Below are 15,879 nucleotides of genomic sequence, written 5' to 3' on the forward strand. Positions count from 1 at the left end.
CAGAATAAGGTGGCCAGTGTTGTAGGTTTTCAGTGCAAATGATAATATCGGCGGCTGATTTGTGCCGTTGACACATTGCTCCATTTCAGAGTACCCAGTGTGCACAAGCCCTTATAGTTGCTGCACATGCCATCATTCCCTGATCATCGTACAGCTGGATAGTACAGGATTGCGGAGGTTTTCCAGCTATTCTCTCCTTGCCGTGATCACTGAATAATAATACATATAGCCACCCAAACGTTGCTTCAATTAGTCACTTGGGAAGAAGTCTATAAAAATCAGAAGAGACTTGCCGCCTCTAGCACTAACGCTGCTGTAGATTGGGAGAGGGGCTGAGCAGCTGGTGGTCTCTCCTGAATACCACCTAATGGTAACGCACTTCATTCATTTGCTGTTTTGTGTAAGGAACATCCTACTTCATCTTTTGCAGAATTTAACAACAGCCGTGGCCACAGCATAGAGAGAAGCAATTATCTAGAAGACCTTTTACATGGCAGCGCCAGAAGGTAGGGAACTACCCTGACCGTTCGGATATGTCCACACGACCTCTTTCACGATTCCGACCTAAAAGCCCTAAAAATAATGACCGTATGCACAGCAACATCAGACGTGTTCTTTTCACTTGTGTAATGCACCCTGACTCTAAAACTCTTACCACAGCTACAATATTAGGTACTGTCACCAGTAAACAAACTTTTTATTAATTGGGAAAAGGTAAGTGAAAAAATAATTTAAAATTGCTTGATGCTTGCATGATGCCCCCCTCCTGTGATTTGCAGGGGACGCTATGTGGAGTCTGAAGGAGCGGCGTCACCCAGGAAAGTGAATTTTGCCACCCTGGGGCCAGGAATAAGGAGTGGTCCTATTGTTGACTACCCTTTTTAACGCCTTCATCACCTTGGACGTTTGCCCCCCTTCTTCCCAGAGCCATAACTTTTTTATTTTTCCATCAATATGGCCATGTGAGGGTTTGTTTTTTGCAGGACGAGTTGCACCTTTGAATGACACCATTCGTTTTGCCATATAGTGTACTGGAAAAACAGAAAAAATTCAAAGTGCAGTGAAATTGCAAACAAAGTGCAATTCCACAGTTGTTTTTTGTTTTGCAATTTTACCATGTTCACTAAATGCTAAAACTGACCTGTCGTAATGATTCTCCGGGTCATCCCGAGTTCGTAGATACCAAACATGTATAGGTTTTTGTTTTTTGGGGGGGGGTTTAAGTGGTGGAAAAAAAATCCAAAGTTTCTTTAAAAAAAAAAAAAAAAAATTGCCGTTTTCCAAGACCCATAAGCATCTTCATTTTTCAGGATCTGGGGTTGGTCAGAGCTTATTTTTTGCATGCCAAGCTGACATTTTTAAGTGTATCATTTTGGTGCAGATGTGATCTTTTGATTGCCCTTTGTTGCATAGTAATGTTGCTTTCTTGTTTCTTTTACTTGCTTGAACAGCAGCCCTGCTCTATGTAGCAGAAATGCTCACTTGCTATGAGCGTTGACCGCTGGATGGCAATCCGTCAATGACAACCACAGGGGTCTGCTGCACATCCTGGGTTGTCATGTCAACCCATCGGCAACCCGTGGTCATGTGACTCAAGCGCCGATGGGTGGGATTAGTGACACCCTTCCGGCGCGAGCATGTTAAATGGTGCTGTCACAGATTGACAGCAGCAGCATTTAACATGTTAACAGCTGTGGGTCGATCGCCACTCTACCTCAATCAACTGACGTGCCGGAGAAGTTGCGGGCTCGACGCCGGAGCCCACAGCAAACAGGGGGAGCCCGCCTTAGACGTAACTATATGTATAAGGTGGGAAAGGAATCCCAGAGCCTTGGTTTCACATGATCTCAGACTGCAAAAATTCAAGGACTAAAGCTCAGTATAAGCTAACTAAATTTGTATGCACTATGACAGTGGCACTGTTACTCCTTTAAAGGGACTGTCAGCACATGACTATCAAACCAAGCACCAGCACCTTCCCACCTACTTGTTTGCCATCTCTCTCAGCCTTTTCTGGCTCTACAAAACAAGCTGTCAATCAAAAAAGAGGGGGTGCGGGCAGTAGGTGGGAAGGTGTACACAAATGATTGGCCATGCCATGATACCCCGAGCGCCTGGGCTTGGTTTGAACAGTCATTCTGCGCTGACAGTCCCTTTTAACATCTCCAGCTGCACAAACACTGGAAATTTTGGCAGATAATTCTAACACATTTATGGCCTCAGTGTCCTGGTGAAGAATCTGCCCCTCAAAGAATAGTTACTGATGGCCTGAATAGCATCCCGTGACATTTGCCCTGCTAGGTGCATGATCCATTTAATGAATAAAAATAACAAATTATTATTGCTCACTCACTCAAATTCCTTGTCGGTGACTGATCAAGACTGATGGAGATCGTAATCTGCCTGATTTGTCACATCGGGATATCTGCTCTTGTGATTGATAAGTTCTCGGCACTCGGACTTCTAATAGACTTTGTCTCACTTGCTGAATATTTGATAAAGCATTATAGGTTGGCCAAACCCACCAATTTTGGCAGCCAACAAATGTGAGTAGATGTCTTGACTTTACTCGTTGGCAGATGTCAGGAGAAGGATCGGGCAGTTGGATTTCAGCAGGCCCGATCCTTTTTGGTGCCAGGTGTCTGGCTGGGGTTTACTTGCTCTCACAATCGTGTACTAGGTCGGCAGGTATTTGTATATGGCCGTCTTACAGCTCATGTGACGGACGCATGGCTATGACAACCCCTTGGTCTGAGCTTCTAGTAGAGGATTTGTGGTTACCAATCTTTTCCCATCTCGTCATGTGATGGCACGTAGCCATAGGGGATGCCACCACGTTGTGAGCAGTGTGGGCCTGACCTTTAGGGCTGGTGAATATGAAGGGTCTGTCTTGCTAGTGTAACTCTGTATTTTAATTCCCTCACATTAACGGTCCTGGACTCTGGGCCCAACCGATCATAAAGGCATGACCTAGGGATAACTACTGACTTCAGGGGCTGTGCAGCTGCAGTGCGCTTGTCAGGTCACTACTATATTGCTAGAGCTGCTTCAATTCATTATTTTATTTTTTTATTTCCCTTAATTGTAAAGCAATGCTGCATTAGATGACTATCAAGCCCCGTATCAGAAAAACTGGTCAAGAAATAATGCAAAACAGCATCCATGTCCTGAGGAGCACCCCAGGAGTCACGGGTAAGCACTTGATTTAGCATTTGTAGTAAATTATGCACTCATTTTAAAAAGTATGTGAACCCCACTTCGGTTAGGTGCTTGGTGACATTCTTGCCTGACTGTTTGGCTGACGATCTGATGTGTGGGCGCTGAGCGAGTGATATCAGACTGCCGTTCTCTGTGAGATAAGCTGTCAGTCGGTGGCGCTCTCATAGACAACACAGGCGTGCTCATCCAAGCAAACGCTCCCGTGGTTGATAAAATCACCTGAGACGGCTGTCGGCCAAACAATCTCCCGTCTGATGGCCGTCCTTCACGCGTATCCACCATCACAGAGGACATGGGCACCGTCCTTAGGACTTGATGCCTCGTTATGAAATGGAGGCATTGACCTAATGGGTTGTAACATGTGAAACGCCATCCAGGAAGAGTAGCCATTATCTAAAGGAAATGTTCATGATCGGACCTCCTCTTAAAGGCTCCATGCACAGTATAGTTCTTCCAAATACATATGGTTCAAAGGCCAGGGTAGCTTATTGCATCTTAGCCTTGGGGAAGTACAGCTAGGGGTATATGTCTATTAATCTCGCAGGAATAGATCATCATGGTCACATGTAGAGAGTACAAAACCGAGTTGTTTAACTACAGTAAGGGTATTGTCCCCTTCAGAACATTGTGGGATATAGCAGAATGTTGTCCAGCGCTGGCTCTCTACTGCTGCCACACTCTCGTTTGTCACCAGCACTGCAGACAATCGGTGGCTCTGTTTGTTTAGATGACAGGAGCCTCTGAGCCGGCTGATTGGCTGCAGCCGAACAGAACAGGGCAGCATTGGAGCAGAGCACTCCAAAACAGAACCAGAGGACACTGCTCTTACCGGAGATTCTGGGGGGCTGTCTGAAGCTGGAGTGGGCTATATGGACACTATCTTTTTGTAGTAATTTCCAATAATCAAAAACTATGTTTTGACATTTTGAATGCGCCCCTAGCGCTAGTGCAAAAAGGAGCGCACAGATTGGGGTAGAGGTGCAAGTACAAAAGCCGGTTCTGCTCATAGCAAGCAGTGATCTGACTAGATACAAATCATTCGACTCTGCACATAATACATCAGTCTTTCCTCATGCAGCTTCCGGTCTGTTGGCCATTAATTATCAATCGGCCAAAAGACTACTAGATTTCTTGTTTTTGTGCTGATCGGGAGCGTGCTTTCTTATGCCACCAATTGGGAATGAGTGCTCTTTTGGAGGCTCATCAGTCAGTTATCTGCCCAGGTGAACGGGCCTTTAGTCAGAACGATTAAGGACATGCAACTGTCCGGTAACGTTCACAATGCACGGGGCAGGCGCTGGAGATTCGGGGCAGGCGGTGACAATACTGTGTACGTTCCTTTAGGTCTCCACACACCAGGCCAGAAGCCAGGACACACATTGGGACTACAATCATTAATCAGTCAGGACTTTCCTGCTAATGTTTTCATGGCTCAGTTGTCATTATCGTCCTAATAAAGACCCCCATTTCTGGATCTAAGGGGTTTGGATGAAAAGGAGACCACCATAAATACTAGCATCTAGACCACCTGTGGTGGTGACTCCTTATGAATAGTTGCTACTATTGGAGAAGGTGTTACAGATGTCAGCACTTACTAGCCGCATTATGTATTAGTGAGCCAACTGCCTTGTGGCTGAGGGCTAGTTCTCCAGAGCACTCAGGTATCCTTCAGCACTGCAATTTTGACTCTTTGAAGTGATACTTCTGTTTTTGCAAGTAAATGTTTTTTGGGTTTTTTTTTTTTTGTAGAAAGTTTACAACTTTCCTAAAACTTTATATTTTTTTCTTCAATTTCTCATGGCTTTTCCAAATTGTTGCTTTCTTGCATCCGATAGAATCCTTCATTGTTTACTTCTATATAAATACCAGATAACCACATTATCCAAAGACTATACACTAAGTAGTGCAATATAATATCCTCAAAGGAAAAAGAGTAACCAACTCCATATACAAGTAAAAAAAGTCAGGGAAGATGGGAGTATTATGGTTAAAAAATTATTAATTTATTAATAACAACATCTCCTATTAAAAATAAACACCACACATAGCATGTAACAATAGGATGATGACTATAACCACCGATGCCAGGCACCCCATCGTAAAGTGCAAAAGGCGTTTCTATAAGGTGCAAAGATAGTCAGACCAAGTGGTCTCAAATTGCTTACCAATAGATGGGGTGAACGGCACAGATGTGGAAAGAACAAAGCCCCCAACGTACATTTGGCTTTTTGATCTGGTAGCTTTCCCCTTCTTGTGTATATAGAAACCTGTCCTGGTCATGTAATGTGTCATTACCTGTGATGGGTCCTGTGTAGCTCAGTGATAGACCTCTGCCTGTTGGCACCACCCGTGTGTCCATCACATGGCCAGGACATATTGTGGAAATGAGAGGTTTCTATTGTATGACTGCAAGCAGAGGTCATGAAAGCTGAGCTGATCCAGAAATACATTTTGCAGAAACTAGAATATTGCTTGAAAAGAAGAGGATTGAAAGATATGTATGTGTATAACAAGCATTTAAGAGGTTGCCTGGCCAAAAGGTGCATGGGATTGGATTCTGTAAAAATGGCAATATAGCACATACCCTCAATTTGTCACCCTCCTGGAGCCAGGGCAGGCAACTCTATGGATCCCGTAATGGTGCCAAAAGCAATGACTGCGCCATTCAACCCGCCACAGGATAGATGCGGCCTCTTGATGGGCTGCAGCGGTCTGGTAACTTGAAGCATGCATCCTAATGAAAACATTCAATGACCAGTGGTACATGTTACCTGACCACTGCTGCCTATCACTAGCCATAGTCATGTGGGGCTGAATGGTGGCATCACTGCTTGCCCTGCCTATGGAGACCAGGAGGGCGACAGTCTGTATTACCTGGGGACTGGATTCTGCACAGCAAAATATGTCAAACGCCTTTTGCTCGGACAACCTCTCTAACTAATATCACAGATAAAGAAGTGGGAAGAATCTGGATTTCTTAATTGCACAAAATCTATTTAAAGGATTTTTCCATTTTTGTTCAGCCACACTCATGATGCTCCAAGATGGGGTCCAAGGGTTCCTGAGCCGCGGTATGCACATCCATCTTTGCATCATGCGCCACTACAAATGATGGGACCACGTCGTGGGTTTCCACATTATGGTGTGAGATATCCTAGGTGAGTGTTTTCCCATGTCTCTGTCCCACTGTGGCAGTAAATAATATTTTGGGGGTTTCACCTAATTGTTCATTGTCGGCATTCTGACACTGTAAGTATTGGGCAGACCGTGTTATGGGCATCGGTCAGTGACCCGCTTACGTGTCCAGATGATGGTGCAGACTCCATTGCACTATACTTTAGGGGGTATTTGCATCTTATCTAGTTACGTCTCTGCTGGAATGACCCTTCTTTTTAACACTTTCTGCACAATGTATGAGGAACCCAAACGTTACTATAACAAGCATGTCTGTCCTTATGTTGTTCTGCTGCAGTCATGGTCCCATGGTACCTCCACCTGGCTTTCCACATCCATATATGCCAGATCCCAGACACAGTTTGCAAATGGAAGATGGCCCACCTCACCATTTTAGGTAAGGGAACATTTTTCATTTTCCCGTGTCCCTTGTTTAGATTGAGTGGTGAACTCTGCTGTCTCCGGCAGTCCCATAGAGAATGATTGATGCACTCTGCTGTCTCCGGCAGTCCCATAGAGAATGATTGGTGCCCTCTGCTGTCTCCAGCAGTCCCATAGAGAATGATTGGTGCCCTCTGCTGTCTGTGGTAGTCTCATAGAGAATGATTGGTGCCCTCTGCTGTCTCCGGCAGTCCCATAGAGAATGATTGGTGCCCTCTGCTGTCTCCAGCAGTCCCATAGAGAATGATTGGTGCCCTCTGCTGTCTCCAGCAGTCCCATAGAGAATGATTGGTGCCCTCTGCTGTCTGTGGTAGTCTCATAGAGAATGATTGGTGCCCTCTGCTGTCTCCGGCAGTCCCATAGAGAATGATTGGAGCCCTCTGCTGTCTGCGGTAGTCGCATAGAGAATGATTGGTGCCCTCTGCTGTCTGCGGTAATAATAATAATAATCTTTATTTTTATATAGCGCTAACATATTCCGCAGCGCTTTACAGTTTTGCACACATTATCACTGTGAGCCGATGGGGCTCACAATCTAAATTCCCTATCAGTATGTCTTTGGAATGTGGGAGGAAACCGGAGTGCCCGGAGGAAATCCACGCAAACACGGAGAGAACATACAAACTCCTTGCAGATGATGTCCACGGTGGGATTAGAACCCAGGACTCCAGCGCTGCAAGGCTGCAGTGCTAACCACTGCGCCACCGTGCTGCCCGAGTGGGTAGTCGCATGGAGGATGATTGGTCCCCTCTGCTGTCTCTGGCAGTCCCGTAGAGAATGATTGGTGCCCTCTGCTGTCTCTGGCAGTCCCGTAGAGAATGATTGGTGCCCTCTGCTGTCTGCGGCAGTCCCATAGAGAATGATTGGTGCCCTCTGCTGTCTCTGGCAGTCCCGTAGAGAATGATTGGTGCCCTCTGCTGTCTCCGGCAGTCCCGTAGAGAATGATTGGTGCCCTCTGCTGTCTGCGGCAGTCCCGTAGAGAATGATTGGTGTCCTCTGCTGTCTCCGGCAGTCCCGTAGAGAATGATTGGTGCCCTCTGCTGTCTGCGGCAGTCCCATAAAGAATGATTTGTGCCCTCTTGTCCCATAGAGAATGATTGGTGCCCTCTGCTGTCTCTGGCAGTCACATAGAGAATGATTGGTGCCCTCTGCTGTCTTCGGCAGTCCCATAAAGAATGATTGGTGCCCTCTTGTCCCATAGAGAATGATTGGTGCCCTCTGCTGTCTCGGCAGTCACATAGTGAATGATTGGTGCCCTCTGCTGTCTCTGGCAGTCCCGTAGAGAATGATTGGTGCCCTCTGCTGTCTCTGGCAGTCCCGTAGAGAATGATTGGTGTCCTCTGCTGTCTCGGCAGTCACATAGAGAATGATTGGTGCACTCTTCTGTCTCCGGCAGTCCCATAGAGAATGATTGGAGCTGCAGTTCAGTGTGTGAATTGTCACTACAGTCAGTAAGGGTACAAAAATGCTTCTTTTTAGTGATTATTATTACTATTTATTATAGTGCCATTTATTCCATGGCGCTTTACATGTGAGGAGGGGTATACATAATAAAAACAAGTACAATAATCTTAAACAATACAAGTCATAATGGTACAGGAGGAGAGAGGACCCTGCCCGCGAGCGCTCACAGTCTACAAGGGATGGGTGAGGGTAGAGCTGGTTATGCAGCGGTTTGGTCGATCGGTGGTTACTGCAGGTTGTAGGCTTGTCGGAAGAGGTAGGTCTTCAGGTTCTTTTTGAAGGTTTCCACTGTAGGCGAGAGTCTGATATGTTGGGGTAGAGAGTTCCAGAGTATGGGGGATGCGACTGTGGGAAGATGAGATAAGAGGGGAGTATAGAAGGAGATCTTGTGAGGATCGGAGGTTGTCAGTTGCGTGCAGGTAAGTACCGGGAGACTAGGTCACAGATGGTGGGAATCTTAGTGGATGGGCACCCACCAATGTAAAAGTTCTCTCCCGTACCGTGCATTAAGACCAAATGTCTGTGTTTTTTTTTTTTGTTTTGTTTTTTAGCGCCACTACTTTTTCTCTACGTTTCCATAGATTGCGCTTTTGTTTTTTCCTCCTTTTCTTGCAAGATCCATAACTTTATTGTTCCGTCACTATAGCCATGTGATTGCTTGTTTTTTGTGAAACTAGATGTAGTTTTGAATGACAACATTCATTTTATCATGTGATGCGCTGGTAGGCAGGGAAATAAACTCCACGTGTGGTGAAAGAGTGCCGTTCTGAAACGGTGTGGGATTCTTTGTATTTACTGTAAAAATGTTTGTTTTGGTGTGGTGGGTGGGGAAAAAATTGGAAGTTCTTTTTTGTTTTGTTTTTTAAAGTCTCGACTTTCTGAGGACTATAATGCTGTGTGAACGCTTGTTTTTTGCGCCCTTAACCAATGTTTTTATTAATACCACTTTATGAGGTTTTGATCGTCTTGTTGCATTTTTGCGCCTTTTGCAGCGGCTGAGAGAAAAAAAACATTTTGAATCTCTCTCGTTACATCTTTTACTGATTGGGTTAATTTAATATTTTGATTAAACTTTTACAAATGTGGTGATATGACACTTTTGTTTTTTAATGGGGGAGGAAAGTGGGGTGTTCAAACTTTTTCTTGTATTTTAGTCCCTTTAGGGGACTTGTGCCGGCTATAGCAGTAGTGCTGTGAATAGCAAGTCACGGTCTCCGGTGTGAATGTCAGCCACGTTCTATGACGGACACAGGTGTTTTCAGTAGACCTCCAGATGTCATGGCAACCTGTCGGTGTCGCGGACGTGCCAATGGGTTGTTGATTAACAACGGTATTTGACAGGTTCCCAGCTGCGGGCGGAGCTCGGCTCCACGCTTGGCTGTGAAAGGCAGATGATGGCTGATCCCTGAGCCAGCATCAGAATCGGGGGCTGGCAGATGATGTAACTGTACGTCACATGTTGGGGGTTAAATAAAAAAACTGATTCTTCGCTCATTGACCGGCATTGTCTTTTATATCATGTGACCACCAGGGGGCACAGTACCTAGATCAGAGGAACAGTCCAGAAGTCTTCTTACTTTCTTTTTACTTTTCCACTGCTATGGAGAGTTGTCCAGTAGTGGAAAGTCCCTGTATATTTGTAACCACATTGCACGCAGATCCTGACATCAGGTATTGATGATTGTTGTCATGTGTCCATTTCTTTTGCCCATAATTAGAGGTCCTATGAGACATCGGCACTATCGACAGAGACCCTTCCCCCAACATGGAGCTTTCGAGACAGTGAATGGTGCGCCACCTCAAGACTGCAGACCAGACCCTCTTCCACAGAGTGACCACAACCCTGGCCATAGTTTTCCAGTACATCCTCCCCATTCACAACAGAACCAGAGGTATCCAAGACCGGCCCAGAAAAGACAGCCCAAGAAACACTGGCAATAACAAGTGCTGCTTTTATTTATCTACTTTTATTTATTTATTTTTTTTTTTTAAACTCTGGAGTTGCTGAGATATTTTAAAAATGTAAATCTGGACTTGGGATAAGACTTCATTGGGTGTACAAAAGATTGCTAATATATTTGCTTTGTACTTTTAGGGTAAGATACTTGCCCGTGCCATCTGACCTCATTTTATGTATCGTGTAAAGAAAGGACTGCCACTATAGGGTCCCCACACACACTTTTACACTGTCAGCCCATATCGACGTGTTCGGCCAACAGTCTAATGTGTATGGGGCCCCCCAAAGATGATTGTTGGGGAAGTTAAGAATCCAGCATGTTTGATTTCGGACTGTTGATCCTTCTTGTTTTCCCTGAGATAAACTACCAGAAGGGATGTCCAGTAGTGGCTCTCTCATGGCGAACACTGGAGTTCTCAGCCGAGCAAGCGCTCATGTTATTGGGAGAGTCGGTTGAGATGGCCATCTGCCAACAAAAGGGAGGTTGTAAATTCTCCAGTGGTTGTCGCAAGTGAGTGGGGAACCTTCCTTATGTAGACCAGGTGGTATCCATGTGTATAGGTCAATACATTCTGTAAGTGCTGCATTTTAGGTATGTCGCTGTGTTTAACCACCATGCACACGTAGCTATCGGATCTTCTCATTCAGAACATGAGTGTCGTCTTCTCCATGTCTTAAAGGAGATGTGATCGGGGAAAACCAGCTGCAAGGCCTTAGTAACTAAGTTGTGGTCACCACTTGTAGCTAATGTAGAAAACCCATTTTTAAGTCGGTCCCTTTTATAAACTCAACCCCAATCTGTCACGTTGAATATATCTGATCTGTAGGTACTATGTCACAGAGCAAGGGGATCGGAGCAGATGTCTAGATTGTGGCAATTGTACGGTATTTAATCCCTGCTCTATGTATTGGAGTCCAGTGGGTGGTCCCAATTACTGACTGACAGCCAGTCCTGTATGACATTCAGAAAGGGGGCGGCTGTCAGTCACTTTAGGAGCACCCACTAGACTCAAGCATAGAGCAGGGCTTTAAATCAATAACTCAAGTACAAATGTTTTACTACCAAACTACTCCAACAATCTGCTCAGTTTCTCGTATGAACATGCGTGTAATCTGCATGAACCATGTCCAATGTGGTGGGTTCCCATATGGTGGTCCTGCAGATAAATTAACCACTTAATGGCAGGATTTATCCACAGGTAACATCTGATTGCTAAAGGTTTCAGGACCATTTGTGATCAACTTCTTGACAACTGACCCTTCTGTTTATGTAGGGACTGTGCAAACTTTGTTTTTTTTTTTATATCTCAGTTTTGGTTTAATTCAGCAGAGAGATGTCCATTTATACTCCACGATTGTGAATGAACTTTCCTAGGAACGCTCCTTTCACAATAATCTTTAAGTCCAAACAGGTTGTCTCTCATTCGAGTCAAATGATCATTTGGGCTCCTCAAAAATCCTACTTGTAAGCAGCAGATTGTCCTGTAAACAGGACCTGTGCTGCTAAAAAGAAATAAATTGGCAGCCTCTGTCCACTCAACGGTCTTGTACAGATGGTTCCATGCGGACCTGAAAAGTGGTGTTGACATTTGCTATTTTACGAGCAATTGGTAATCCCGTAACTGATCGGCTGTCAAGTGCCGCCAGTCACTAGTCTGAAAGGACCGTTACTTGTTTTGCCTATGGTTTATAGCACATCTACTTTGAGGTAAATGCCTACGCAATCTGACAGACTGGTTTCGATATTCATCCCCGAATAGGAACCGGTGTACATTACACCCTCCTCTGTGTGCTGGTTTTATACATGTACTCTTTTTTGTCATTGGATCTTGGACTATTTATGATTTTATTATATTTTACTTAAATGGGAGACTTTCATCTCGTAATTTTTGGCCTGTCGTAATTTTTCTGTTTCATTTTCTGATGATAAAGTAAGAATTGTGGCTTTTTTTAGTTGAAAATTAGACAGTTTCAGCAGAAGATTCTTATGGATTTTTTGTTAAACCGGCTCATGGTGACATATGTGTTACTGAAAAATTCCCATGGCCGAAATTTCTCTCAGCCATTGTTCTGTACCAGTCAAGGTCCTGGGGTATTCCCACAATGCACATGTATGGTAGAGGAGTTGGACTTCACAGTGGGAGTGCGACTTCTTGGATCTTACAACTCCTGAGAAAGGAGCCGTGTCTTCCGTCCCTCCTTAGAGGATGTTGTAAAGTAAAGAACACTCAATTATAATTTGACAAAAACAGGACAGAACTGCTTTCCTTAATTTCTAATTTATTAAAGTGTACTGACACACCACTTTTTTAAGACTATGGAGACCATGTGATCCTGTTTTTGGGGATTGAGTGTCTATCACTAATCAACAATATATTTTTCTTTTCTTTTTTTTAAATGGCTGAACCTTCCTCCTGGCACGAGCAACTGCATGGTTCTCTAGAATGAAAGAACATTTACTGTTCATGACTTTTTATTTTTTAAACATTTGTAAATGTTAGGCCAATTTCATACATCTACATAGTTACATACACAGTTATTAAGGTTGAAGGAAGACCATAAGTCCATCTAGTTCAACCCATAGCCTAACCTAACATGCCCTAACATGTTACCTGCAGGGTAACTGTGGAGCGCGATGTCCAGACTGGCTGAAAGTTTCCTCGCCCAAACCCGGCAGCCTTGTAAGTCTGGTTTTCAGTTAGGATCAGAGATCAGCGAACTTGAACAGTTAATGTCTGGTGCTGAACACTGATTTCTGGAAGTCTGTTGTCCTGGTCGGAGTTCTGAGGGAAGCCAATTCCGCTACCCGAACAGGACGGGTAACAGAACCCAAACTTCCACAGGTCCGCTCATCTCTCGTTAGAATCTGTACTCCGATTATGAATTCTGTCTGTGATACCAGGTGTTGTTTCTGTTGGCCTAAATCAAAATAACATCTGCACTTCTCCACTTATTAACCCCTTCGCGACACGCGCCGTACTAGTACTGCGCTGCCGGCACTGCATTAGTGCCAGCAGCAGTACTAGTACGGCGCACCGATCACCGTGGTCTCGCGCTGAGCGCCACGGGGATCGGGTGCGGGTGTCAGCTGTATATGACAGCTGACACCCCGCAGCAATGCCCACGATCGGCGCTATCGCCGATCGCGGGCATTTAACCCCTCTGATGCCGCTGTCAGTAGTGACAGCGGCATAGAGGGGGATCGCGCAGGGACGGGGGCTCCCTGCGCTCTCCCACCGGAGCAACGCAATGAGATCGCGTTGCTCCGGTGACCCGGGAGGAGTCCCCGGATCCAAGATGGCCGCCGGACTCCTTCCGGGTCATGAAGTGACCTGGCTAGCCGGCGCCTGCTGAGAGCAGGCGCTGGAAAGCCAGGTAAGCTGCCTGTCAGATCGTTGATCTGACAGTGTGCTATGCACAGTGTCAGATCAACGATCTGATCTAATACAGAGATGTCCCACCCTGGGACAATGTTAGAAAGTAAAAAAAAAAAAAATAGAATGTGTAAAAAAAAATAAAAAAAAATCCCCAAATTAAAAAAAAAAAAAACATTTCCCAATAAATCCATTTATTTATGTAAAAAAAAAAAAAAACAATAAATGTACACATATTTGGTATCGCCGCGTCCGTAACGACCCGCTCTATAAAACTATCCCACTAGTTAACCCCTTCAGTGAACACCGCAAAACAAAAAAAAAAAACAAGGCAAAAAACAACGCTTTATTATCATACAGGCGAACAAAAAGTGGAATAACACGCGATCAAAACGACGGATATAAATAACCATGGTACCACTGAAAACGTCATCTTGTCCCGCAAAAAAAAAGCCGCCATACAGCATCATCAGCAGAAAAATAAAAAAGTTATAGCTCTCAGAATAATGCGATGCAAAAACAATTATTTTTTTATATAAAATAGTTTTTGTGTAAAAGCGCCAAAACATAAAAAAAAATTACATAAATGAGGTATCGCTGTAATCGTACTGACCCGAAGAATAAAACTGCTTTATCCATTTTACCACACGTGGAACGGTATAAACGCCTCCCCCAAAAGAAATTCATGAATAGCTGGTTTTTGTTCATTCCGCCTCCCAAAAATCGGAATAAAAAGCGATCAAAAAATGTCATCTGCCCGAAAATGTTACCAATAAAAACGTCAACTCGTCCCCCAAAAAACAAGACCTCATATGACTCTGTGGGCCAAAATATGGATAAATTATAGCTCTCAAAATGTGGTGATGCAAAAACTATTTTTTGCAATAAAAAGCGTCTTTTAGTGTGTGACAGCTGCCAATAATAAAAATCCGCCAAAAAAACGCTATAAAAGTAAATCAAACCCCCCTTCATCACCCCCTTAGTTAGGGAAAAATAATAAAATGTAAAAAAATGTATTTATTTCCATTTTCCCATTAGGGTTAGGGCTAGGGTTGGGGTTAGGGTTTCAGTTATAATTGGGGGTTTCCACTGTTTAGGCACATCAGGGGCTCTCCAAATGCGACATGGCGTCCGATCTCAATTCCAGCCAATTCTGCTTTGAAAAAGTAAAACAGGGCTCCTTCCCTTCCGAGTTCTCCTGTGTGCCCAAACAGTGGTTCCCCCTAACATATGGGGTATCAGCGTTCTCAGGACAAGTTGGACAACAACTTTTAGGGTCCAATTTGTCCTGTTACCCTTGGGAAAATAAAAACATAGGGGATAAAATATCATTTTCGTGGAAAAAAAAATATTTTTTATTTTCACGGCTCTGCGTTATAAACTGTAGTGAAACACTTGTTGGTTCAAAGCTCTCACAACACATCTAGATAAGTTCCTTTGGGGGTCTAGTTTCCAATATGGGGTCACTTGTGGGGGGTTTCTACTGTTTAGGTACATCAGGGGCTCTGCAAATGCAACATGACGCCTGCAGACCAATCCATCTAAGTCTGCATTTCAAATGGCGCTCCTTCCCTTCCGAGCTCTGCCATGCACTCAAACGGTGGTTCCCCCCAACATGTGGGGTATCAGCGTACTCAGGACAAATTGGACAATAACATTTGTGGTCCAATTTCTCCTGTTACCCTTGGGGAAAAAAAATTGCGGGCTAAAACATCATTTTGTGGAAAGAAAAAATGATTTTTTAATTTTCACAATGCTACATTCTAAACTTTAGTGAAACAATTGGGGGTTAAAAGTGCTCACCACACATCTAGATAAGTTCCTTAGGGGGTCTTCTTTCCAAAATGGGGTCACTTGTGGGGGGTTTCCACTGTTAAGGCACGTCAGGGGCTCTCCAAATGCGACATGGCGTCCGATCTCAATTCCAGCCAATTTTGCATTGAAAAGTCAAATGGCACTCCTTCCCTTCCGAGCTCTGCCATGCGCTCAAACAGTGGTTTATCCCCATATATGAAGTATCGACGTACTCAGGACAAATTGCACAACAACTTTTGGGGTCCAATTTATCCTTTTACCCCTGGGAAAATAAAAAATTTGGGGCAAAAAGATCATTTTTTGTGAAAATTAATAAAAAAAATTTTTTTACGGCTCTACATTATAAATTTCTGTGAAGCACTTGGAGGTTCAAAGTGCTCACCACACATCTAGATTAGTTCCTTAGGGGGTCTACTTTCCAAAATGGTGTCACCT

General features: G+C 44.3%; 2 protein-coding genes across 2 annotated transcripts in view; one reads left to right on the top strand and one right to left on the bottom strand.

Annotated features, from left to right (window-relative positions):
* Positions 1–10,632, top strand: part of DUSP11 (dual specificity phosphatase 11) — a 37,374-nt gene extending 26,742 nt beyond the window's left edge. The window contains exons 7-11 of the mRNA XM_069766513.1: positions 431–506; positions 3,091–3,192; positions 6,243–6,377; positions 6,692–6,790; positions 10,017–10,632. Of these exons, the coding sequence (XP_069622614.1) occupies positions 431–506; positions 3,091–3,192; positions 6,243–6,377; positions 6,692–6,790; positions 10,017–10,239 (635 nt within the window). The 3' untranslated portion in view covers positions 10,240–10,632. The remainder of the gene's footprint in view (positions 1–430; positions 507–3,090; positions 3,193–6,242; positions 6,378–6,691; positions 6,791–10,016) is intronic.
* Positions 1–15,879, bottom strand: part of LOC138676852 (uncharacterized) — a 98,433-nt gene that overhangs the window by 61,195 nt on the left and 21,359 nt on the right. The window lies entirely within an intron of this gene.

This window comes from Ranitomeya imitator, chromosome 4 (assembly GCF_032444005.1).
Source record: "Ranitomeya imitator isolate aRanImi1 chromosome 4, aRanImi1.pri, whole genome shotgun sequence".
Classification (NCBI taxonomy): domain Eukaryota; kingdom Metazoa; phylum Chordata; class Amphibia; order Anura; family Dendrobatidae; genus Ranitomeya; species Ranitomeya imitator.